The following is a 27,368-nucleotide window of genomic DNA, read 5'->3' on the forward strand; positions in this document are numbered from 1 at the left end:
CGGGTGGTGGTTACCTCAGGTGGTGGTTACCTCGGGTGGTGGTTACCTCGGGTGGTGGTTACCCCGGGTGGTGGTTGCCCCGGGTGGTGGTTACCCCAGGTGGTGGTTACCCCAGGTGGTGGTTACCCCAGGTGGTGGTTGCCCCAGGTGGTGGTTACCTCAGGTGGTGGTTACCCCAGGTGGTGGTTACCTCAGGTGGTGGTTACCCCAGGTGGTGGTTACCCCAGGTGGTGGTTACCTCAGGTGGTGGTTACCCCAGGTGGTGGTTGTTGTGGTATTAACTGGGAAGGGCACCAGGGAACTTTTGAGGGTAAAGTAAATTGATATATCTTGATATGGATGGTGGTCACATAAGTGATTTGATTTATAACAAAATTACTGAGCTTATGAGTTTTACTGTATGTACGTTTACCTCAATTTAACCAAGTTTTCTCGATGACGTTCAACGGTTTGTTTTAGTTCACCTGTTAGGAATTTTCATAGGATGGTGAAACACAACCATCCCAGAGAAGTCAGTTTAAATTTAAACAGTCTTGACTCTAAAGTTCATTTGTTTGTTGTGTGAGGACACATGCGAATACATGTTCAGTCCTCCTCAGCGTACAGCACTACTAACAACAGCAAAGTGAGCTCGCCATTCCCTTTGCCTAACATCTCATAGCCATCGGGAACAAGAGAACAAGCTCTGTTCTGTGCCACAGTCGCTATTTACTAGGGTTCTCAAAAGGCCATTCTATCACTCTGGATGAAGACATTTTAAAATATATAAAACAGGGGGTGCCTGGCTCGCTCAGTCCGAAGAGCACGCAACTCAATCTCAGGTCAGGAGTCCGAGCCCCACATTGGTTGTAGAGAATACTTAAATAAAAACTTCTTAAAAATAAACAGAATGTATTCAATGGAACGAAACACTTGTCCATGATGGGGGCAGCTTGCAAAGGTGTGTGGATGTGGAAAATGAGTTTGCCACGGGCACCAAAAACAAAAAACAAAACAAAAAAAGGAAAAGCAGAGCCAGGGTCCCTCCTACAGTGTAACTCTCTCAAGAATGCATCCTGTGGCTGCGAAACCATTCTGCATTAAGGCCTAACGAATCTGGGCTGGCCTCTGCGTGTGCACAGCTGACGACAGGGGGCCGATCTACACAGCTCTTTGAGGTAGTGGGTGAGGGGGCGGTGGCATTGCAGTTCACCTTGAGCAGCCTCGACTGGGCAGACTGTTGAGCACGAGCTGTACCCCACAGCAACATAAAGACACCCCACACCCGCCACCCGAAGGAGGCCCACTTCTTGTCCCGGCATTCCCTTCACTCTTCGCGCTTCAGCTTCCCTCCATGCGCCAGACTCCCTAGGATGCCTCCCTGCCTTTGTATATGCCACCCTACTTATCTGGAACATGCTTTCTATCTCAACTTTCCCTAGGGATCCCCTTCAATGCCTCGTTCTAGTAACTCCCCGGCTCTATTTGGTGCCCCTTATCTAGGCTCATCACATCTAGGCCCATCACTATGAAAACATCTGTGAAGCCATAGGGTCATTTCCAATTTGCTTGTCTGTCTCCCTAACTCCATTATTACGTCCTTTTGATGGGGGCCTAGTATTTTTTTCATCCTGGAATTTCTAATACCTTTGGTAGTTTGACACAAAGCAATAGATGATTATAGAATAAATGGGTTAAGCATGAATAAATGGAGGAGAAAAGCTACTTTTGTATTCTTGTTTTGATATGTAAATTGCTGTGCACTTAAAAACAAAATACTCACTCTAACAGCATTCGATCTGTATCAATTTTCCCCCTCAAAAGAATGTCCACAGAAACAGGAATACTCTGATTAAAACATTAATCTTTTACTGAATTCCTTTAAGTGTGGTTAATTTTAAAAAAATCCTAAAACTTTTCTCATATTCAGTTTACTATCTTATTGCTACTTCTAAACAATGTGTTGTTCTGCTTTCTTTTCTCAGGGATATAGATTTGGGATGGTGCCATTTTATTAAGCCAGAAGAGCTGACAGACCCCATTAAAAGTTCCATACAACCTTTTAGCAGTCATGAAACCATGAACAAGGGAGAACTCAAGGAGGCATTTGAGGGGACATAGGAGCCCATCAGGCCATCTTGCAGGGGCACTCGAAAAGCATTTCTTCTGGATTTCAATGTATTCCTCCCATGGAGGAGCGCTTACTGTTTTTCCAGGTTCATTAAGCCTCTTTCTCAGAAATACGGTTTATGGCACTCCAAAATCAGGTTCTATAGTTGGGAGTCCATCTCCTCCTGTTATATATTAGCAAAAGGTGCAGACTAGTTGGTTAGCTTCACTTGCAGAGTGAAATCTTTTAGTTTTAGATGAATTGCAGTACCTTTTAGGCCAGGGTGGCTTCCAGATTCATTAAGCTATTATGTATCTAGGGGATCCCTGCTAACTGAATTAGTGAAACATTGTGCCTACATCCATGCTAAAGAGAATCTGTTCCGGCCCCACATCACCTACTAGAAGAATGGGTCTAGGCGGCCATATATTTATCTGGTGATTCAGTTTCCCTACCTACAGCTATGTAAGCAAGGGTGACCATCTGTCCAAACCTGAGTCAGTCAGATTCCATAGGAGAGTGAGAGAGACAACCTGGTGAGATATAAGGAATGCAACTGTAAGATCATGTAGTACAGAACACTATGGCAAGTCTTAGTAAAATACAGAGTAATAGAAAAAACTGGTCTACAAAGAAAAACACAAGTATAGAGTAGATGGGCAAGAGAAGCTGAAATGAGACTCTAGGGCCCCATACACAGAAGCCTGCCGTCCCCGTGTTATCTGGCCTTATTTCCATTCCAGTTGCTGAGTATCTTAGAGATTAGCCTTAGAGAAAAAAAATTATTTAAGCTAGTGTGAGTGGATTTCTGTTGCTAGCAAGCAAACTACATCTGAAAGAGCAATTTTAATATAACTATAATGATGACTTAGGTGATGGTTAATTGTTATCAACTTGTGCGTGCCACAGTGCCTAGAATATATATGGTTCAACATTATTCTGGATATTTTTGTGAAGGTGTTCTGGATGATAATTAATAACTTCAATCAGTGATCTTTCAGAAAAGCACATTGACCTTCATAATGTAAGTGGGCTTCATCTAACAGCTGAAGGCCTGAATGCAACAAAGGTTGACCTTCCCGCAAGGAAGAAGGAATTCTCTCAAAGACTGCCTTTGGACTTGGTCTGCAACACTGGTTATTCCTGGATCTACAGCAGACAGCCGTTGGACTCAAAATGCCAGTCTCTCCTGAGTCTCCAGTTTGCCAGTCTCCACCATCAGAGATTTTGGACTTCCTGAGACTGCATAGTCACATGAGTCAGTTCCTTACAATCAGATTACTCTCCCTCCCTCTGCCTCATATATATAGATATAGATACACATACTTACGCACACACATACACATCCTGTTGGCTCTATTTCTCTGGAGAACCCTTACTAATACAATGTGCAATAACTACAAATTGTAATTAGTTGCACATAAATAAATACGTATTCCCTAAGTCCAAATTATTACAAAAGACATCTTGAATTCTGTTCATCTGCATTGCACCATTTCTGTTTTATTAGATTGAAAAGAAGGGACTCAAATTTACTGAACACCAACTAGAGTGTATGCCCAAACCAATCACGTTGATTTCCAAACAAATAGAAGGCAGTATTTTTACTTAACTCACAACTAAGAAAACAAAGATTCAGAGAACTTTTGTATCTTGTCAACGATCATTCTGAGGCTATGCCATGTAATTCTTTTTGTTGTCAAGTACTTAAATGATGTATTTGTTTGTATAACCAGTACAAAAGAAAACTCGATGGTCTAGTTGGGCCTCGGATGAAGAGAGAGTAATGGAGGGCAGATACAAGATGCAGAGGACTGCAAAGGATGGAATTCTGAATTTGGAATCAGAAAAGCCCACTAGTATGTGGCTTAATCTTCCTGGGCTATATTTTTTCTTTTTTCAGCTAAAAAGGAGAATAATTGTTTACTATACTTTGCAGGGTTGCTGTGAATTTCAGTTCCTTTGATGTAAAGCAAGGTACTCTGCAAATTGAAAAGAACTTTGCGAATGTTACATTTTAAAACCATTTCACTTTCCTTCTCTGTGCATTTCAATAGAGTTCGTGAAAAATGACATCTTTTGTAGGACTGGAGCATTCCTTTTTCTCAGAGCAATAGAAAACAAGGACCCCCCTACAAACATTTGCTAAATGTGAGCTACATCGAGAGACAGCAAGCCCACCACACACCACTCCCCAATAAGCATTACGTTACGTTATTATACTTAATGAACCATTTACTCCCAGCTCTTTCAGGTATTAAGGTAGTTTTAAAATAACTAAGGACACACAATGACTTTCTCTCATCCCTACTTAATCCGAGAACATGAGACCTGTAAGGGACCTTAACTGTCACGTCGTAGTCGGCCAACTGCCGCCCACAAGCCAAGTACCACCTGCTCTCTGTGTACAGCCGGTTAGCGAGGAAGAGTTTTACATTTAAAAACGGTTGAAAACAACAATAATAGTATTTTATGACATGTGACAATTATATGAAATTCAACTATCAGTCTTAGTCTGCTCAAGCTTCTGTAACAAAATACCACAGTCCGGGTGGCTTATAAAAAGCAGCAATGTGGGGCGCCTGGGTGGCTCAGTCAGTTAAGCGTCTGCCTTCAGCTCGGGTCGTGATCCCGGGGTCCTGGGATCGAGCCCTGCATCAGGCTCCCTGCTCAGTGGGGAGCCTGCTTCTCCCTCTCCCTCTGCCTGCCACTCTGCCTACTTGAGAGAGCATCTCTCTCTGTTTCTTTCTCTGTCAAATGAATAAAATCTTTAAAAAAAAAAAAAAAAAAAAGCACCAATGTATTGCTCACAGTGCTAGAGGGAAAAGTTCAAGATCAATTTAACAGCATGGTCAGGTGAGGGCCCTTTCTTAGGTCAGAGACTTCTTGTATCCTCACATGATGGAAGAGGCTAGGGAGCCTCTTTTACAAGTCACTAATCCCATTCATAAAGTTCCACCTTCAAGACTTAAGTACTTCCCAAAGTCCTCACCTACTAATATCATCACCTTTGGGGATCAGGATTTCAAAGCATGAATCTTCGCCATATGAACATTCAGACCATTGCACGGTGTTCCCAGTAAGCTGTATTGGAACATAGCTACATTTATTTATGTATTGTGTATGTCTGCTTTCTCAAGCTACAATGGCAGAGTTGAAGAGCTGTGACAGAGACTCTATGACCTACAAAGCCATTTACAATGTGGCCTTTTATAGAAAAAGTTTGCCAACCATGATCTAACCCAATCTTGTCATTTTACAGATGAGAAAACTAAAGCATCGAAAGATAAAACTACTTATTCTCGGTAATTCAGCTAGCCTATTATTTAATGCAGAATCAAGGCTAAAATCCAGTTTTTCTGTCCATTTTTTGATCATGAATTTAATGACTGAAAAATTAGCTGTCATTATACTTATCTTTTTTATGGCATTAATTTTATTTGAATATAGTTGACACACCAGGTTATATTAGTTTCAGGTACACAACATAGCTGTATGTTATGCTACTCATCTTTAAATTATATAGCTTCCTTGTGCTAATTATTCGATTTATCTTAAAATCTTTGATTGCTCACATGAACTAACTTCATACAAAAAATTCACCTTGAAGTAAAATACTTTCATGTGTTCACTGAAATGGATTTGCTATCTTATTATTCTTAAATAGTTCTAAGTAGAAGTTATTGTAGAACAAAATGATGATAAAAATTAAATATTTCACTTGATACATCAATCAAATGAAAATATGCTCTGCTTTTAAATTACAAAGAAATAATATATGGAACATTCAAACACTTTCAGACAAATTGGACACATTGAATTTTCTTACAAGAGATGATTGACAATAAGATTGAGAAAATAATTCCTTAGTCTTTCTATGTTTAGTGAATAGAACTCGACCAGTTAATTTCCCAAATGTAAGCTGAATTTCAGTCTTTTGTAAAATAAAAAAGAAAGGGTGTCTAAAGTTAAAGCATCCCCTTCACATCACCAGAAGGTCTCTATTGGGTATCCGGTGAAATCAATTACCTACCCAGCTCTTAATGTTTAAAACATTGGTTCTCAACTGGGGGTGATTTTGTCCCCTGAAGGATAGTTGGCAATGTATGGACATATGTTTGGTTGTCACAATGGGATATGGGAGGAAGATGCTCCTGGAATCTAGTGAATAAATTCAAACATATTGCTAAATATCCTACAATGCACAAGAGAGCCTCCACAGCAAAGATTTATCCAGGCCAAAATGTCAGTGGTGCCGTAGTTGAGGAACCCTGTTTTAAAGGGAAATCACTGGGCTAGCCCAAAGCACTCAACAATTACAAATTAAACCTCCAGAGCTTAAATATCAAGCCATCATTCATTCCTGAACCAGCACTATAGAGCAAATGTGTTTTTATGGGTGCCTGTATAATAGTTCATTCTTTTAAACATTTTTATTCATTTCTTTCTCCCAGCAAATAGATGGATAAGCATGGAAATGATGCAAAAAAAAAAAAAAAAATTATTTACCTTCCTTCCAGCTACTTCTTTGTTGATCTTAACCAGCCAGTACTAGAATAATTTTTCTAATGATTCTGGTATCTTTCCTGAGAAATTTATTTTGACTTTGATTTATTTCTTCCCAGTAGGAAACTGATAAACTAAGACTTCTATTTTAATTCTCTCCATAATAGCTGATAAAGTAAAATAACTTAATGCTAACAGAAAAACAAATTCTAAGTCACATTTACCTTTAGATTGAAATGTCAAGATGCTTCAATAGGATTATATCTACATAGTTATCTCTCGACACTTGCAAAAGCCACATTTAAAGAAAGCAAGGGGCATCTAGGTGGCTCATTCAGTCAAGTGTGTGACTCTTGATTTCGGCTCAGGTCATAATCTCAGGGTCATGTGATAGAGCCCTGCATTGGGCTCTGTGCTGGGTGTGGAGGCTGCTTAAGATTCTCTCCTTTTGCCCTTCCCCTCTCAATCACACTCTCTCACGCTCGTGCTCTCTCTCTCTCTCTCTTTCTCAAAAAAATAAAAGAATGGCCCAGCAAGACAACTATGTAGTATTTCTTCTAATAATACTTTCTCTAATTCAACAACATTATTAAAGGTAATATGTTAAAGTCTCTTAGATCACAAAATTAAGGAATGCCCTTTCTCCAACATAATCAATAGATGAGGTAATTACAATCTCTCACTTTCTCTTTCAACAAATATTTTCAAAGCAGGTATCTGGTGCTACCTATTTACAGTTTCTTTCTTGAGTATGTAATTTTATTCTGCATCACTTTTACCGAGTATTAATTATTGGTTCAATTCTTTAACTAATCATCCAATTTGGGGAACATACGAAGTATACCCACTCAAGCTCAAAGTTTTCTTTAATTAGACAAAAATGCCAAGACCCTGTAATAGCATTTGGTTCTTTTGCGTAATAACTTCAGAGAACTGCATCCAGAGCACAGTCATCTATTCAGACATTTACCTAGTCAAGTGTAATTCATCTAGCACTCAAAATATTCTAAGCTCTTTGCCAAATGCACACACCAAATTGTCTAAAATGATTCTCATGAGGTGAAAGAACTAATATTACAACATGCTAAAAGCAAAGATAGAAATACTCACTGATTTTTATAGACATGCATAAAAGGAGAACCTAATCTGGTTTTGGGGATTCGGGGAAATTCTTCCTAAATTCATCCAGCTCACCTGAGTTCAGTATTAAAATATGGGCAGGAGTTAGGTAGGAGGCGTGACTCAGATTTCCCAGGCAGTGGAAATAGCTTGTGTAAAAAGCCCACCTACAAGGAATTTCAAGGTTTGAGGAAGGAAAGACAAAATATAAAGGTAAAGAAGTAGGCAAGGGATTGATCACTGAGGATGTTATATACCATACCCAGGAGGTTAGATTTTAGTCTACAGGAGAAAAGGAACCACTGAAGAATGTCAAATATGGCAGCATCCTACTTTTACTTGCATTTTAAGTGGACCATTCTGGTGACAGTAGGAGGGATCAATCTGAAGTAGACAGCTATAGTATTTTGGATCCAAGAATAAGAGATTAATCTTGGGAACTATGAATAGACAGAAGGAGTAGAGACATATTTATGAGGAAACCTGGCAGAACTAGTTGGCTGATTATGGAAGGGATGGGAGCCAACAAAGTAAAAGGCATAAGTCCAGGTTTTCTAGTTCAGACAACTTGGTGAATGGGTGATACTAATAAATGGGAGAAAGTATGGAGAAGCAGCAGATGCAAGGGAGCTTGAGTAATTCGGCAATGGCAGAATGATCAGGGCAAATATTGGACTTAGTGCTTTCTTTGCTGCAGAGTTTTTCTGCCTCCAAACCATGTACGTACATCATTTCTTTACGTAAACAAGAAAGAGGTTGATGTGCCATGCTTTACTTTTTTAAAGAGATTTCTTTTAGAGAGAAAGCAACTGTGGGGGTTGGGGGGCGGGAGGGGCAGAGGAAGAGGGAGAGAGAGAGAGAACCCTCAAGCAGAGTCCCCACTGAGTGCAGAGCCCAAAGCGGGCCTCGATCCCACAACCCTAAGATCATGACCTGAGCCGAAATCAAGAGTCAGACGCTTAACCCACTGAGCCACTGAGGCGCCCTGCCATGTTTTCTTTTAATACAGGATACCACTTATCTACCATACATTTCTAGCACCTAAACTAGCTCCCTGCGTGATCCCTTAAGAGACAATTATGAAAGTTATCCAATACTCTGTGAGCACGGGGACTTTTAAGATACGGAAACATCATGGGCCTATATACACTTAGAGAGAGATATTGTGTGCTCAATTTTCAACAATAAAAATTAGATACTGAGGTGTGGTCATGCCAGAGGCATAATAAGCCAGTGTGTCTCTTTACTTAAGTGTCACACTTCAGAAGACATAGTCTCCAAATATTACAATGCATAAGGTTCATCTGTATTGCTTGTTTAAATGCAGATTCTCAAGGTCTTCCCAGGGGTTTATCTTAGTAGGTTTGGGCAGAATCCCAAGAAATTGATTCTGTAACAGGGAGTCTTGGAGCACACTTTGAGAAACACTTCAAGGGTTCATTTGGTGCATACATCTTCCTCCAAGGCAATTTAATATAGAAGATGTTGCTGTTAAGAGATTTATAAATAGAATCAATTCCTTCCTTCCTTCCTTCCTTCCCACCTATTTATCCATCCATCCACTCTTGAAAAATCTTTAATTATTTGGGGGAGAAGAAGTAAAAGTTATCAATGCTATCCCGAAACTCAATTCCTATGCACGTGCCTCTGAAAATGGAAGTAGAGAGCAGCCACCGGTTGGTGAATTTCCAAATGCTTTTAAAAATAAATTATGTGTGATAAACGTACAAATTCAATATCCCTCTCCTAGAGATTTTGTTATGCCTGCCCCCACCCCACCATAGCAGTTATACTACTGTATCTTTCTCATATGCTCAAGAGCCAAGAAAATTTTGTTCAGCTCAGCTCTCCTTATTTAATAATATTAGGCATCATTTAAGAAAAATTTCAAGTATAAAACGAATTTACATTTTGAATGTGTTTTTCCAAATGAAAGTCCAGAATGTTCTCTTTCTCCCCTCCCCATTCTGGTCCAGAATCTCTTCCTGCATTAGTTTTTGAAGGCTGTAGGGTACAGTGGGCAAGAGTAGTTTGGAGCAACTCCACCACTGTAGGCATTGGTTATGGCTGCTTTGGCCTTGGCCCCCAAGTAAGTAGGCCACTACTCACTTGGTATAACCACCTTCCATTGGAATCAAAGGAACATGCACTTGAGTGACCTCTGCAATCCCAAGGGCACAGGTGAATGATAAAGGGGGCATAGATACGATATTGCAGAATTTTTACCCTACACACCATCTGTGGGAGCTCAGGTTCACAAATCTCCAGGTGAATTCAACAGAATAGAAACACCTGAAATTGTATGTCACATGACCGAAAACAACTCGGGGAAATAATATATAAACAAAACAGAGAGAGAGGGACAACCATTCCTCCAGATTATTTCGTCATCTACAAATCAAAACAGGGCAGCTGAACTCAATTTACTTCTTTACCTGTAAATGACCGCTCATGATTAAATTTTGGAAACCTGAACTGTTTACTTAAAACCTTTTGCTCTCACTGTTTACTATCACAAAATCTGTTCTGCCCAGATGCCAGCATAAGAAAGGGCATTTAATTTAGTTTCCCTCCAGCTCAGCTGAATCTATGTCAGCTCTTCTCCATGTGTGGTCCTTCTAAGAGCTGTTCACATCACAATCACTGAAGAGCTCGTTAAAATGCAAATTCCCAGGCCCACCACCTACCTACTGAATAAGCACCCCTGGGGATGGCCTTGGATATCTGCTGGGGTCACAAGCTCCCAGGTGACTCCTAAGCATCTTCAGGATTCCACATACTTGCATTGTTTGTTTATTCTTCAATAAACATTTACTGAATACTTTTTTTTTTTTTTTTTTTTGGTCAGCCAGAGCTTTTAAAACTCCTTTTCATGTCAGTAAGAGAGAGGGAGGAAGGATAAGATCTAGTTGTCTGCAGATGAGCCTGGAGCCAGCTGATGTTACCGCAACAAGATGCGGGAGGGGAGGATGAAAATCCACTGCTGGAGAGGCACTGTTCTCTTTACCTACCGGAAGTCCTACCTACAAGGAAGGCAGAACCCTTTCCCTTGAGAAAGACCTTGCCCCGTATTACTGGGACTCCACAAGTCATCCCGGAGCCAGGTGGCCCTGCACTCAGACTCCCAGCCACATCTTCCCTCTTTCCCCAGCGACCACACACTTCCAGTCTTTTTTTCCGTAACAGAGGGCACCAGAAGACAGAGCTCTCCAGAGAGACAGGAGGGTTTCTTGTTGCCTCAGGAATTTCCGTCAGGCTGCCCGAGGAACATTTCACAAAAAGGCAAGTCACATGGTGACTGCTCAGCAGCCTGAATCAAGCCACCATCTGAAACACACCGGACAGATTTTCTCTCACCCGTGTTTCAGTTTGAGCACATTTTCTTTTCTTTTTTCTCTGCTTTCTCTCATTTTCTTAAAGGGAATCTGAGGCTGGCTTGCTGAGATGAAAAGACATGTTTCTTTATTAGAAGCCCTTAACATTTTTCCTGATAATACACTATGTTGGCCTACAAGCAATTGATTCTTCAAGGGTCTCATCTTTAAGGCACCTAGAATTGGCCCCTAAGATACTCCCTGACCTTGCTCGCCAAGGTTCACCGACACATCTAGATAGAACACGAGTGTGTTTTCTCTCCGGTGGTGGAAACTTACCTGCTACTCACTAGCAGGTGGCTCAGGAGGGCCTCGTGCTGGCAAAGCAAAAAACTTTGGTTTATTGACATTCCTCTATGTGCCACATAAAAATTCAGGATTTCAGATGTGAAAAGGAGATTTTGGAAGTCTTAAATTTAAAACATACATTGAAATGAATCTCAACCTGTTTCCTACAAGTTCGAGACCATCAAAGGGAAGTCAGTTTCCGGAATGCCTAGCATCAACTGTAGAAGCAGACAGACTCAATTCATCTTGTCATGAGGATCTCACTATGCTTCAGGGACAGTATCATGGACACTGGTTATCATTACAAGGAATCATAGAAATAGAAAACCTTAGTAATTGAGCAGAACTTATGCTCATCTTGTAGCCTACCTTGATCACTACTCTCAATAATTCCCCTTTTGTTACCCAGTTCACTTTCATTAATCCTTTGGATAATAATAGGAAAGGGAGGAGAAAAGTGAGCTTTTTAACTAGATTCCAAAAAATTGGGAGTTTACTATGCATACAATCTAAAAAAATTAGAAGAGATATTCCTGATTGCATATTATTTACTTCAAAGAGTCCTGTGATCAAGTATTCACTGGGGCTCATACTCACCAATGACATGGAATTACTTCATTTTTTCCTCAATCCCCCTGGAATAACTGACATACCCTTTCCAACTCAAGAAAGAGAAACCACAAAATGAGAAGTTCTATCCTTCCTTCTCAAGACTTTTCTTTATTCTCAGACAGGGGGACCTCTAACCAACTAGCTACAAAGATCAAAACTCAGAACTTAGCCTAAATTCTTCCCTTCACCACAGTTAATCAAGTTAACAAAGCTCTGTTTATTTTAGCTCCATTCCTACTGCCTTAGCCCACATCTTCATCAATTCTCTGGGCCTCCAATTTCACCTCTAAGCTTTCGATCCTACCATCTTCTACCCATTCTAGAGAGTACAGCCAGAGCAATCTATTTAATACCTGAATCTGGAAGTCACCTCCCTGCTAACATCCCTTTGATCATACTCCATAGTTTTCAGGATAATTGTCAAACGTCTTAGCTTAGCAGCTAAGGCCCTATATGATTTTAAATGCTGCTGAATGTTCTAGTCCTCTTCTATTTGAATATCCAATCCAGTTGAACTATTTTTAGCCTCAAGAGATTATGTTCTTTCATACCCACAGAGGATGGTAGCCTTTACCACATGGAATCTTAGCACTGGATACAAGTCAAGACCTAACCTCTTCATTTTAAAGAAGAGGACACCAAGTTACAGAGAGGTTAAGTAATTTACCCAAGGTCACACAGGTGGTTAGGAACACAACAGAATTAGGATCCAGTGTTTAGATCTAACTCTCCAGAATATAATTTCTTTAATCTATTTTGACATTGCTCCAAGTACAAAATCAGACTCCTTCTCAGTATACAACTTGGAAAATCCTAAAATGATAGGTCTTGGTCTTGACAGACAAACTGGCTTAAATGTTTGTATCTAAAATCTGTTCAAAGTACAGAGCTTCCCCTTCCCTTAGTGCAACCCATTTTCAGAAGCCTTCTCTTCAGTAAGTCCACTGAGACTTCAATACAAACAAAGCTCTCCGCCCTAAAATTAACCTTCAAATTCATCATAAGTTACCAAAATAAAAATTTCCCAAATAAAACAATGGCAGAGGGCAGACCTAATAATGAATATGAAATATGCTAAGAACATTCTGTCACTGAAATAAACTTGACTTCTTGTGATTAGCAAGATGAAATCTTAAAACACTTAAGAATGAAGCAAAGGACAACCGAAGAGAAATAGTTTGGACAGGGTCCCATTTGAAATGGATCCGTTTGAAAACAGCCTCTGTCTTTTGGCTATCATTATCATGAGCCTGTCCAAAAATTCATTTTCGAGTGTTATTTCCAAATGCAATCCCAAATTCAAAATGTGAGTTGGTTGGCATGTTCAAAATTTGCTCTGAGATGGACAAAGCAACAAATGAGATGTTTTCAGAATGAATAATAAGTATATTCCAACATTCATTCATTGAGTTTAATTCATGCTTCAGATGCCAGCCTTCCGCTTCTAATTCCTTAGTATCCTGTTTCTATTAGGAAATAGAGAAAACAGGATTATAAAGCCATTTCTAAATATTAACATGGTGCTGAAATAAGGTAGCCAAGAAACATACATTCTCAAGGAGAGGGCAGCGAGGGAAATTGGCTTGAGCCCAGTCTGTGAGAAATGGTGAGTGATCTGGGGTTAGCTAAATCTGACCATACCATCACACCCTCTACTGCATTACTGACAAGTCAGAGCACTGGAAAAAAAAAACATATCAGAAAGATGCTTGGAACGGGACCAAAAATTACCTGTTGAGCGGGAGAATTGGGTCTGTTAGCTTATGATTTCAATAGACTCAGGGATGCCCAGAGAAGCCATCCACTAAATTACCATGGTGGTGACAGTGTGGGAGAGGGAGAATAGGAGACTGGGAAGGGAGGGAGGGAAATAGGAAAGAACAGTAAGAATCACAGTTATTAAGTATTTAATTTATAAACTAAGCCAGGAAGAACACAGACCAAAAGATGCAAATGATTACTCAGGAACTTCCAATTTACTTGAAATATAAAAGCAGGGCAAGAATACGTAGGGATTAGCAAAGCAGATAAGACAGCAGTAATCCAAAGGGGGAAAAAACTACACGACATTCACATCCAGAATGTTGCTGATGTAAAACTGATACACAAAAGTAGCTTTCCTTTCTTTTTAAGTCTTGCTGAAAGAATCTGGTATCACTTTTTTTTTAAAGGGTTTGAAATATGTTCACTATCTGAAGTTTCCTAGGACAGGTATGCTCTTTCAAAAATACAGATGTCATTTACAAAGGAACTTCTCTAGTAAGACACATCCTGTCTTTCATGTATTGAGAGAATTGGAAGGATCCTCATCAGTATACTTTATTAGATGACTTGTTATGAAGCACCATGTTAAAAAAGCATGGTGGGTGTCAACTGTTATACCAATCACAGTATTGACAGTAGTTTCCATCAAAAAAGACAACAGCTGTTCTCAGAATAAGTAACCTACTTCAAATAGATACTTCTCTGCTGGTTTTGTGACTGGGAAATGATGAATAACGTTTTCCATTAAAAAAAAAACTAGAGCATTAATGAATAATATATTGAGAGTGCTATGCACATACCTGTTAAGAACGTCATTATGTCAGTTAAAAAGGCTTATTTGGGGGGTAGGGGCAATGAATGACTTTAAGTGAAAAATGGTTCTCATTGCACATGGGATTGCTAGAGTCAATTTTCTCAGTCCTCGTTAGATTTGCCAAGACATCCTTTGCCCCAGACCCTTGATTCAATAGTGATGCTAGAGGAAAATTTACATTCATTTGTTTCGTTCCCTGGCCCCATTCTTTCTCATGCCCTATCACACACGTTGTTCCTATACAGCGAAAACACTTCTATCCAAGGACACTTCTCTCCCACTCCTTATTCCCAAATTGGCTTTTCCTCCTCAATACTCTCTTAGGGAAGCAAACCATCGCCATGACAACAATATGATGGGGGTTTGAACAGGACATGGGGCAGCCTTTGTCAAAGTTAACATGGGGTTTTAGTTGAACAGGATAAGGAAAACTCAGATACTGGGTAATGCTCTCTTGTGAGGAGCCACCTAGCTGTGCAACTAATTGTCCACATCAAACTTAAACCAACCAAACCAGAGCCTCAGAAAAAAAAAAAAAAAAATGCTGCAAGTGTCATTTATTCAGGACTAATTCTTTAATCCTTCACTATGGTCAATTAGGCTCAATATCCAGTGGTCATTAAATCACAGTATCATATTAATATGGAAAAGAGAATAAAGAACTTTGCTTTGCCTTTTTAACTTCACATGGATGTGGGACATCCAGAGATACGTACTTTTCCCAAAAAAGTGTTAGCACATTCTCTTTTCTAGGAAAAAAATACTTGTTTTCTGCACCTTTTAAATTTTATATCTATTTTCTTCCCCATTAGACAGATGATGAAGGTGAATTATTATGGAGTTGTGGGGACTTTTTCAGTATCTTTAATGTATTTGCTTCTAGAAAGAGGAGTGCTGCAAACACAAGGTGACAATTCTAAGCTCAGGTGTAGTACCATTCTTTTGTGTAACTCAGAGCCGGAGCTCAAGGCATACGTTCAATATATATTTAACAACACTTTCCCACTACTGGCTTCACTTAGGAGACTAAAATTATCATGTCTTTCTAAAAACAAGGACACCAAAGAAGTCACAATCTGATGAGATTCATTCTTTGTCTTTACCTGAGTGACCACCTAAGGACACAAGGCTTTTAAAATAGTGAGGAGAATCCTTTGTTCTCTCAGGTTCCATTTAAAGGGAAAGTGGGTCGAAGGGCTTCCCCAGGGAGGGGGAAAAAAAAAAAACCCAAAGAACCAAACACCCAGGAGTAAGAGATTTCACTCCCACTACGGTTCCCACCCTCCCAAAGAATTTAATTAATTCTATTTTAGGGATGTTTAGGGCGGGGGGCTGAGGGGAGCGAGCACTCAGGCAGCCCATTCTTTGCCACCATAATCTCATTCTCAAATGTGGCTCAGACCATCTCTCCTCCCTGACACCATGGGGTGGTGATGGACCGCTGAGATCCTCTCCCAGCCTTGGGCGACGGAGCCAGCACCGTAAGCGTTTGTGCTCCTCAAAAGGTGTGTCCCAGCCCAAGTGCGAAGTTGGGTATTTAGACCTGAAAAGCACAATCAGAGCCATTCAAAGCAGCAAGTTACAGTACCTTAAGAAGTCTGACAGATGGGAGAAAGGCTGCGTGGCACAGCTTCCGGATGGTCCAGTTTAGGGGACGAGGAGCATCAGTTTGATTCATGACCCCTTCCAAATTCCACCGGGAAAACCAAAAACTGCAAACCTGAGCAATGCCTAGAAAATAAACGGTCCCCCACTGCCTTGGCATCCCATGGTCATCTCCACACCTGCAAATTCCATCACGGCAGAGGCTTCCTGGAACTTGGGAGATTAGTCAAGTGGCGTTGCCTGAGCCACTGAACCTTCTTAAGAAAGCCACCTCCCCTCTCCCTGCAGCCGTGCTCATGCATACCAAACGTGGCTGAATGGAGGCACAGTGCCGGCTGCTTCGGGGAGGGGATGCACGGTTTTGAGGGAGAAGGACAGCCTGCACGAACCAGCCTGTGGTCGCAGTCAGAGCAGCCTGCTCCGAATGCGCGCTCCCTCTCCGGCTCTCCTCCCAGGGAACGCAAGTCAGGCACTGGGGGAGCACCCGGGCCATTTGCTCTGTTCTCGCTTGCTTTGGGGAGGGGGGGAGCCAGGAGGGGAGCAAGAGGGAAAAATCAATAAAGCCAGAACGAGCAACTTGCACTTTCTTGCACAAAGCATCTTTGAGGGGCTGGAAACTGGCACAAGGGGAGGGGCTAGGACACAGAGGGAGAAAGGATGCCTCCAAATGATAAGATAAACACTCGCCTTTTGATTTATGTGACATAATAAATGGAGAGCTGTTGTAAAATGGATCTACAGTCAAAGGGATCTCTGTCGTGTTCCGGGATTTTTATTAAATGTGATAGAAGGTCCTCACCCTGGTATAGACATTATATAGATGACGGATAGGCGGACTGACAGAGAGAAGCGAACTAACACACAGCCGCTGGGAGCGGCGAGTTATTCCTTTCATAGAAAGCAGTGCAAACTAACGTTATGTTGGGCTTACCTTTTAGAAATGGCAGTTTCTAAACTGGGGCTTATATCTCCCTGGAAAGCCACTTGATACTCTTTCTCTGCAACAGAAATTTAACCCTCAAGGTGCCACATAGGATGCTTTCCATTAAAGATCGAGTTTCCTCAAGTGGGGATACCCACCCCCATCATTTTCTAAGGACAGCTTTAAGAGTGAGAGAGAGAGTGGCTGAGTTAGCATGATTCCGGCACCTGTGGTGAAAGAGAGAATAAAGGAGAACTTTCCATCTGAAGGTAGAAACTGGATAATTTCACTTAAAGTGGTGAAGTTCTGGTGTTGGCAAGAGGAAGGTCAAGTCACAACCCAGTGTGAACTCCCGCCCTCCCCGCCCCCCACCAGGCATCAGACCTTGGTGGGTGTAGTTGACCCTTGGCTGCCCAGGAGAATCCCCACATCCTTATAGCATTGCCATCTTCCAGATTTTTCCTAAGTCCCTCCCCATAACTACTCTGATTTTCCATTTCTAATGACCTCGAGGAGATTAGTAAATCCTAGCCCCACAGCTTACGCATTCCAAAGCAGAATCGAGAGAGGGGAGAGCAGATGTGACACACTGGGACCCTGCTGTAATTCAGATTTGGGGACAACTTGAATCCTCCCTGGAGTGTAATAAATACCTGACACACTGCATTACAACACTATTTCCCTCACGACGGTCCTGTGTTAGGGAGCTAAGGGCACTTGCAGAAAATCTCATCTATTGGTGGAATCCAGACCACTGACTTGCCTTGTAAAAAATTCAGTGTCTGAGTCTCTTCTACTCAACAATTTCACTTTAAAAGATTCCCCCACACAGTTGGTTCATTTTCTGCCACCATTCTATTTCCACAAAAGATTAAGGATAGCTTTGAAATAATAACAGCTCACACGCATTGTGGTCAGCACTCTGAATGCATTACCAAAGTTCCTGTCAACAGCACCCTATCAAGTAGATGCTATGGTCATATCCCCACTTCAAAGGACTTGAGAAATTAGTAACAGGCCTAAAATACATAACTAGTAAAACCAGAATTTAGATGGAAAACAGTCTATTAGACTACAAAGACAAGTGTTCTCTTCTATCTTTCATAATTATGGGAACCCAGCAATAAAGCCAGTGCCTCAGTTTTCTGGTGATTCAACTATACAAGAGCTGAGCTAAAAGCCCTTGAAGAAGAAATGCTCCACATTTCTTCCAGATCATTGCTTTGCTGTGATGTTGATGCAATAGTAAGCAACATAAATTCTAGAATCAGGCTGCATGGTTCCAGTTCTAATTCTGACCCTGGCCTTGGGCAATCTGCTCACCTACTCTGGGCTTTAGAGTCTTCATGTGTAAACCGAGATACAAACAAAACCGCACACCTGAGGTTATTCTGAGGACTGAATGAGCGGCTATCAGCCAAGTACTCAGAACAGCGCCCGGCACAGACTGAGTCCCTTCCACCATGATTGATCTTCTAGGCAGCTTGTGTTGATGTTGAGGTAGGAGCCCGCTGATCATTTCCATTAAGTGTGCACCAGTGTGTGCACTTCTAGGACCAGATAATGAAGCTGAGCAAGGCAGATTAAACCTGGCTGTTTCCCATGAGTTAACCGTGAGTTTCACAAATGGGGTAAAGAGGAAGGTGGGAGCCTATGGGGTCAGTATGGGTTTCCTCATGCTACACTGCAGGGTGGCGTTTGGCAGAATGCAAGATGTTGCCTTTAGTGAAGCTCCAAGGCTCCAGGCTCTCTGAGCTATTAAATGCCACACGGTGGTTCCCTTGTAGTTGTGAGAAGTCCGCCCCAAGAAAATGCTGAAACACGCAGTTGCCTCTCCCCTTGCCCCCTCACTGTTCCAAACTGTTAAAGGACCCCCACACAAATGCCAGCATCATTCTGAAAACACACAGCCTTTGATCCTCCTAGCCCCTTTAATTTTTAGCGAATAACTTTAGTCAAAGAGAATAGTTAGGAACCCTGCAGAACAGCAAAGGAGGAGGACTCTCAGCTCTCTCTAATGGCAATTAGAGAGAAGCACAGAACCTCTGGAGAATTGCTTTGGAGACTACACCGCAAGAGAGGTATAAATCAAAGAGGGAAGGCAGTGCGAGAGAGGAGGGTTTTCTTCCATCATTGGAGTAGTTTGGGCCAGAATGGTCTGCTATCAAAACATCTCAAAGCCGGGTTTTCAGGATCAGGCCCCCTTCAAGAAACTAAATTTTCACATGGAATGATACCTTCTCCCGGGTTGGAGAGAGAAGTCTAATGAGGGAAGAGCTGAGAGGAGCAAGTCCAGCACTGGATGTTAGAGTCTCAGAAATCCAAAATGCTTGTGTACCAATTTTATGAATGTGGATGTTTACAAATGTACAGAAGAAATTCTAGCAGGCTTAAAAATCTGATGTGACCACATTAGCTTTCAGGATCCTAACAAATAGTAAACCCAACATAGCAAATCTCTGCACTCTGAAGTCTGCCTTTGCACAAACTAATTCTCTTTCATGCTACATAAGCCCACTTCCCAGTGATCATCTCTGCATTTTATTTCCTATGTAAATGATGCTAAATTTAAGAATCATGGTAAGATTTGAGCTGTCTCATGGTTGACAATGAGCCACAGTACAGACATTCTGCATCCCTTCCTTTTGAAAACCAAGTTCCTTCTCTTTAAAAAAAAAAAAAAAACTCACGGCACCCTCAAGGTACCACTTTGCACACTATCTTCCTTTACACCCTTTAAATATAAAGGGACCTGACCCATGATCTGAGACAACAGAAAGGAAAGGACCCGGGCAGTTCAGTGTTCCAAAGCCTCCTATACCCAATGCTCAAAGACAAAACAAAACAAAAAAACTCCAATTTTTCACAGTACAACACTGAAATTCATAGTTATCTGGACATTAATTGAGCAGCTATTTTCAGGCTCTAACAGTGAACTAACGTAGACAAGTGCAGAAAAGTAACATGCAAGCATCCAAGGGAAATGTAGGAAGAAGCCTAACGGTCAAACCTTTGCAGATAACTCCATTTGCCACAATATTCTGTAACCTCAATATTAACTTCCTGCTTGCTTTCCGACTGGCCTCAGCTATTAGCTTTGTTGCATTTGATAGTTCACCATTTTTATCAGAAAATCATTCATGTTGTCAACTCCGGCAATTTAACATTCTTATAAAAAAAAACAACACATGCTTTTCCCATTTCTTCCCTTTAAGTACACTCAAATACAGCTATAATATTGTTAGGAATTTCTAGATGCTTCTACAATATTTTCCAGAATAGCAAATCTCTTTATAGATTCCGTTGATACTCAAGAGTCCTTAACTTACTTCCAAATGTATGTTCTTCCAATAGATGAAATAACTTTTTTTCTACTGAAGGTATTTTTCTTCTTGGCATCTTTTATAGGTAATAGATTCTAAAGTACACTAAAATCTATTAAAATAAATGGCTCGCATTTATAGCTTCAAGGGCATTTATTTTGTGTAAAAGGACGAGATCTCAGAATCAGAACAGTTTCCTTCTCTGTTCCCCCCCTACCCTGCCCCCAGTACCGGGATCTCTCCCCACTTCCCTGCCTGCTGTCCACCCTCCGCACGGGCACCTGCAGTGATGGGGAGTGGGTGAGGCTCTGAAGCAGCCCATTCCATGGTTGGACAGCTCTAGCTGACAGGAAGTGCCCCCCCCACCCCGAGTAACTTCCAAGGCAAGTCTTCCAGAGAATGGCTCTCCAAATGTACAAATGGACAAGCTCCCCTGAAACCTCCTCTCCACATGGACATCTCGGACATGCTGGAGTGCAGTCACTAAGAAACTCTCTTAGGGTCATTGTCTACATTACGTTATAAAGGTACTTTCCATATCGTAGTGTCTAATCCTCTTAAATGCCTTCGATTACTTCTCATAATGGTCCTTCTGAGAGCTTTAAGTAACAGCGGATACACACACAGACACACACGGACTCTTCCCCCAATCTCCGAAGTGAGTGTGGCCAAACAGAAGCTCTGTTGCAAAGTGGCCTCCGTGGTACCCAACGCCTGCAATGTTGTGTGTAATTTACTTTTTTGACCCCGACTCATCAGGGAGGTTGTGGTAGCCCTGGCCAAGGAGAAGCCCATGCTCATATCAAGTCGTGGGTAGAGACTGGACCATCTGTGCTTCCTCCTCCGTATCTTTACCCGCCCACTTTGAAGTCAGACAGACTCATTTCAAGCTCAAGTCCCCCCTCTCACTAGCTGTCTGGTTCTGGGCCAGTTACACAACCACTCAGCCTTGTTTTCTACGTGGTAAAATGGGGTCTACAATAGCTCCCCCCTTGAGGTCTTCATCAAAATAAAAAACAATTAGCACAATGCTTATAGGGTAAACATACATTTAAATGGAGTTACGGTTACGATGATGATGGTTATTTCTTCCATTGACACCACGGGCCTAGCGCTTAAGAGCCCAAGCCATACGTCCAGTGGCCTGGATCTGAATGCCCTTTACCATGTACATGTCGCTTTGAGCAGTTTCTTAAGCTCACCATGCTTTAGTTTCTTCATCTGCGAACTGGGGATAATTATACTCCCTAGGTCAGAGGAATACTGCGAAGCTGATTAGCTAAGATGCACAGAGCCCTTAAAGAGAAACTAGTGCATGGTTAAAGTTCAAAAAGTATTAGCAATTGAAACTACCAATATGAAGTCCTATGTACTGTCTTTCCCCCAAGCCACTGCTCTAGGACAACCAAAGCAAAAACACAACATCTCCATGCCCTCCTTTGCTTCCTTCAGGAAGAAGATAAGCTGCAAAGAACACGAGAGGAAAAGCACATGGAGCTTTGCCTATGGCTCTCCTCTCTGCAGCTGAAGGGATCATATATTCCATTAAAAGAGTACAAAACTTTAATATAAAAATGTTTCACTTTGGAAAACCCTAAGGCATATAAGCAGCTTCTGTCTCACCAAAAATAGAAAGCCTACACATACACACACAGACACACGTAAAATGTATAACAAATATTCAAAGGCCAAAAGCTAAAATACATCCTCATTCAAGCTTTGAAAATCTAAAACTTCCATTTACAAAGGGGATAATTTTTTGTAGGATTCTGAAATTTTAATGAGTCCATAGAGGCTTGTTAAAAATATAAGAATTTGAGAGATGCATTTCTAAACCACTTAATATATGCTTCTTCTAATATCTGCAATGCTATTCATTAGCGTAGATGTTCTCTACTGTGAGCCCAGACCTCTCTCTTTCTCTCTCTCTCTCTCTCTCTCTCTCACACACACACACACACACACACACGCGCGCGTATATATATACATGCACGGAATATAGATATTTTAGATAACTTTGCATTATGAAACCAAGAATCTGACCAACTTGGTAAGGAACTCATGAACCTTTTGGGAAAAGGATTTTAAGCCTTGAGTCTCCAGTTACTGTTTGAATAAACCGTGTAAGTTAGAGGGAAGCTCAGCATTTCACTACTCATGGGACAGGAGCGTAAGACAGATCTTTTGGTCAATGGATGCTCAAGACACAAGTTCAAACTTAAGCCTCACATATACCTTTCTCAGACACCATCTGACTCTCACCCATGAGAGCCAAGAGCCTGCCCCAGCCACACACCCCTTTCTGCATCTGGGCTTTTTTTTTTTTTAAGATTTTATTTATTTATTTGACAGAGAGAGCAAGAGAGCAAAAGCGGGGGGAATGTTAGAGGGAGAGGGAGAAGCAGGCTCCCCACCAAGCAGGGAGCCCCATGTGGGGCTTGATCCCAGGATGCTGGGATTGTGACCTGAGCCGAAGGCAGACGCTTAACCATCTGAGCCACCCAGGCGCCCCTGCATCTGGGCTTCTGAAATAAATGGCTCGCACTGGGTTGAACCATAAGGTACACTCACCTGGGAAACAGAAACATGCTGGGATTTGGAAAATCCTCAGAGTGGTAGCTCTGCACGGTAGAGAATATTAATGAAGAAAGCTAAGGAAACCGTACTTGCCATCTATTTTGATCATCCTTCCATAAAATGTATGACTGTTAATGTTTACTCCAATATCATTTTTAACAACTGGGTGAGCTGTTCTTTTTCTTTTGACTAATAGTAGCGGCAGGAATTAGATGACTTTAGTTTTTCGGAGAGGTTGGTCTAGTTTTTGTTTTGTTTCTCTCATGAGGCGGCACGACATCAATGCAAACAACATGCATTTTGAAATCAGGAAGAACTGGGTTTGAATCCATGTTATGTCACTGGGCAATTCAAATAACCTTCATGAATCTTTATCTTAAAAGAAACATAATGACTAATTACAACAATGGTATGATGATGATTAGTAACTGAACGCATACCATGTGCTAAATGTGCTAAGCTTTCTTTAAAAAAAAAAAAAAAGATTTTATTTATTTATTTGACAGAGAGAGACATAGTGAGAGAGGGAACACAAGCAGGGGAAGTGGGAGAGGGAGAAGCAGGCTTCCCGTGGAGCAGGGAGCCCGATGCGGGGCCCGATCCCAGGATCATGACCTGAGCCCAAGGCAGACGCTTAATGACTGAGCCACCCAGGTGCCCCTGTGCTAAGCTTTCTAAAGGCATAGCTCTTTTAGTTCTTGCCACAAACCTATTTTGTTTGCAGACAACTTTTGCAGCATTATGATCTTCATATTCTTAGTATGGGTAATAGATGAGGTAATACTCTCAGGGAACCATAGACTCAAAGAGGTTAAGAAACTTGCAGGTCACACAGCTGGTAAATGGACTTGAATCCAGGTCTATGATTTTGTACTCTGTGTGCATCTGATTGTATAATCTGCTCCCTACCCACTACCATGTGCTGCTTCCCATTAAAAAATTTTTAAAAAAAGAAAGAACAAAGACTTCCACAAGTTTCCTGTGGCTTTACAAAAGCAAGGTAGTATTTGATCACTAACACAATCTGAAAAGAGAAAAAGCAACTCAATGCATCTAACCTTAATATCAAAATCCTGCAGAGCACAGAAGAACCAAGGGTCTCCCCATGGCTCTGAGTTTCCACACTCCCCTACTCTCTACTTCCATCTGGCTGGGGCAGCCTGCCCTGGGCCAGAAGCTCAGGCCTCTTGCTGAGACAAAGATTTATCCTTCCTCATTTAGTATGCCAATATATAACACCAATGCCTGGGACACCGTATTTAATAAGTGGAAAAATGAATGTTCCTGAAGGACTCACATGATTCTCGCAAATGAGTTAAATTCTTTATACATGCGAACTCATTTAATTCTCACTACTATCCTACTTTTATACCCACCTGCATTTTCTAGATGAGGAAACGGAGACACAGAAAGTTTAAATACTTGCCCAAGTTCATGCAGGAAGTTCCAAAGCTATGGTTTTAATTCAAATATAAACTCTTGATATATTGTATACTGTCTTAGAATATATCAATGAAAAATAAAATCTATTTTTAAGGCAACTTAGTTTCAGATACTTTAGTTAGATATCTAATAAAACCACGATCTATCATTCTTCATGACTGAAAGACCATATTCTCAAATATTTATTAGGGCAATAGGAGGTTGCAATCACACAGAAGATGCACTTGGCCAGAAAACGCGGTAACCATCATGGTAAGTAAATACCAAAGGTATCTGTGTAACATATAAAAAATTAGGATGATTCTTCAAGGTTATGTGACCCTTCCATGAAATATGCAAAACATCTGGGGAGAAAATTATCAAAACTCTACTACTGACCTGAAGCTGCTGTTAGAAAATGAAGGTACCAAAGAATTTGATTTAAAATAACTCCTCAAATTGGCTAATAAATCAGATTCTGACTGCTATTATTTTAAATCCAGCCAAAACCACCCACAGGAGCCTAAATGATACATGTGCTGGCATTGGGTATCTGGCTCACTGAATTGGGAACCCCAGGCGGGGAGCCTTCCCCATTAAAAAGTGGACAGATTAACAGAGGGAAGACTACAGTGTTCTATAGTACCTGGCATTATCCCGAAGGGAAAATCTTGATAAATTATTGTCTTAGGAAATAATCGCTAAATAAAACTTTAATGTATTTTTTCCTTGCATTTTAATTAAATTCTTTGCAAATAAACTGCTGGCAACAGATGCGAGAATGATCAGTTCTGTTTTATGAAAACATCCAGGATTAAAACCTATCAAGTCACTCTCATAAATAAAACCATCCAATTCTCCCTATGGAGTTAGGGCATCCCTGTTGCAGCTCTTGAACTCATCAGAACTTGTAACGATTTAATTGGTTGGTTGGTTTATTTTTGGTCTTCCTCTCCTACGTGAATATAATTTCCATTAAGGCAATTATCAACTGTATCTCAGGTCTACAGAATATCTAGAACATGATGGAAACAACCAAAATTTGGTTGGTTGAACAAATAATGAATAAATAAATTAGGCACGAATGACCCAGACATGTTTGTTGTATCCTTTCTTGCAAGTCATTTAAAGCTACTTCCTAGTGTCTCGTGCTTGTCTGCAAACCGGTTTGAACTCTTCCTGGTTTTTCAATGTCTTTTTGTTCCCCCAAATCTTAACTCCATTGCCTTGAAAAGTCAAAGAATTGCTTATTAGGTAACAAAAGATTCACAAAAGGAGGAGGATGTTCTTACACTCTAACCTACTAGTAGAAACAATGCTCTCAACACAGAGGGATTTGGAAAAGAAAGCAAAAGAAGAAAAAAGTATGGATATCAGAACTTGGATCTGAAAATAACTCATGCTAGAGAATTCTATCAATTACCCCCTGTGGTGAAGTGTTCTCAAACATCTGGCCCATTTCTCAGCAATCTCCCTGATGGCAATTCATTAAGGGCTTAACCTAATGTCAGAAATCACGGAGACAAATCTCCTTTTCAAGGATAGGAAGACCGACCTACACATCCACAACTTTAATTAGACTCATAATGACAATAAAACCAGAAACTGATGCTCATGCCTCACAAAGTGGTTTAATAAGCATATTCTGATTTGTTACCCATCACGATGCTGAAGTATGGGTAAGGAAAGTGTTACTGTTAACCTCACTTTGTACAGATGAGCAAACTAAGAATCAGAAAATAATGACTTGTCTAAGATCTCCAGACTCAGTAATATTGTTCTCCTCATTATGCCCATGGCCTGCCTCTTCATCCCAGGGTTAATTTTTGGAATGAACCACACAATGAGTATTCTTGCAGAATATATTCTTTAGAACAAAATACAGCAGCATGGATCAATCTTAAAATCATATGGAAGTTCTGGAGAAGACAGAACAACAGTGACAGAAAGCAGAGCGGTGGCTGTCAGGAATTATTTGGGGGGATGGAACTGACTGCTGTCATTCATGACATGAGGAACTTTTAAGGGTGATGGAAATGTTTTCTATCTTGAAAGCAATGGCAGTTACTCAACTGTAATGTAATTCCTGCAATGTATCCAACTATACAGTCAAAATTTGTGGATTTTCTGTACATAAGAAGGCTGGGGAAAACTTTTACTGTTTTTTTTTTTTCTGATTGTGAAAGAACTTTTGAATATAGAAAATTTTTCAATTCATACAAGTATAAAGAAATAAAAATTACCTTTAATTCCATTACTCATAAATAACCATTGATGAGATTATTGGAAATTCCATCAGATATTTTAGGAATCATGCTTTACCTACAGCTTAATAAGATTATGATATCATGAAATAATCTTCATGTTATTGAATATTCTGATTATATGGAATTCTGTGTGTTATTCACTGCAAGATAATCCACCTGTTTCCATTTTTATTGTTATAAATAATGCTATTATGAATATACTTGATCATACATTTTTGTGCACAGCTCTGATTATTTCCTTAAGATACAACTTAGGATGAAGGATAATTGGCTCGTAAGTTATGAATATTTTTTCAGGCTCTTGATAGGTACTTCCAAACTGCTATCCAGAAATGTACCATTTTACATGCTCCTCAGCAATATATAAAATATAGTCTCTATTACTAAATCATTGAAAAAACTAGTCATATCATTAATTTAAATTAACTTTTGGCCAAGTTGATCACAGAAAAAGAAACATCGTGCACTGATTTGGTAACTTACAAAGCTCCATTTTTCCGGTGGCCATTTGTAATTCTTCTAGTAAAGCCCTTCTTCTTGTATTAGCTTTTTATTTTTCTTATGAATTCATAACCGCTCTTTTATACTAAGGGTATTAATTCACAGTCATAGGAGTTGCTAGTATTTTTACAATTTTCCATTTGTCTATTTTGTTAGTTAGAAGAAATTTTGAACATTTATACATT

At 40.6% G+C, this 27,368-nt stretch overlaps 1 protein-coding gene across 7 annotated transcripts in view; it reads right to left on the bottom strand.

Moving 5' to 3' along the window:
* The window catches only part of TRPM3 (transient receptor potential cation channel subfamily M member 3), a 919,507-nt gene that overhangs the window by 509,575 nt on the left and 382,564 nt on the right, over positions 1 to 27,368 (bottom strand). For 4 of the 7 annotated variants that reach the window (XM_032427585.1, XM_032427583.1, XM_032427582.1 and 1 more), the window contains exon 1: positions 16,155 to 16,740. The exons of 1 other annotated variant lie outside the window; for it this stretch is intronic. In XM_032427585.1, coding sequence (XP_032283476.1) covers positions 16,155 to 16,331 — 177 coding nt within the window. In that variant the 5' untranslated portion in view covers positions 16,332 to 16,740. Of the gene's footprint in view, positions 1 to 16,154; positions 16,741 to 27,368 lie in introns of those variants that run through there. 2 more of the 7 variants (XM_032427589.1, XM_032427588.1) reach the window with 1 other exon arrangement.

Source organism: Phoca vitulina, unplaced genomic scaffold, assembly GCF_004348235.1.
Source record: "Phoca vitulina isolate PV1807 unplaced genomic scaffold, GSC_HSeal_1.0 scaffold37, whole genome shotgun sequence".
In the NCBI taxonomy this organism is placed as follows: domain Eukaryota; kingdom Metazoa; phylum Chordata; class Mammalia; order Carnivora; family Phocidae; genus Phoca; species Phoca vitulina.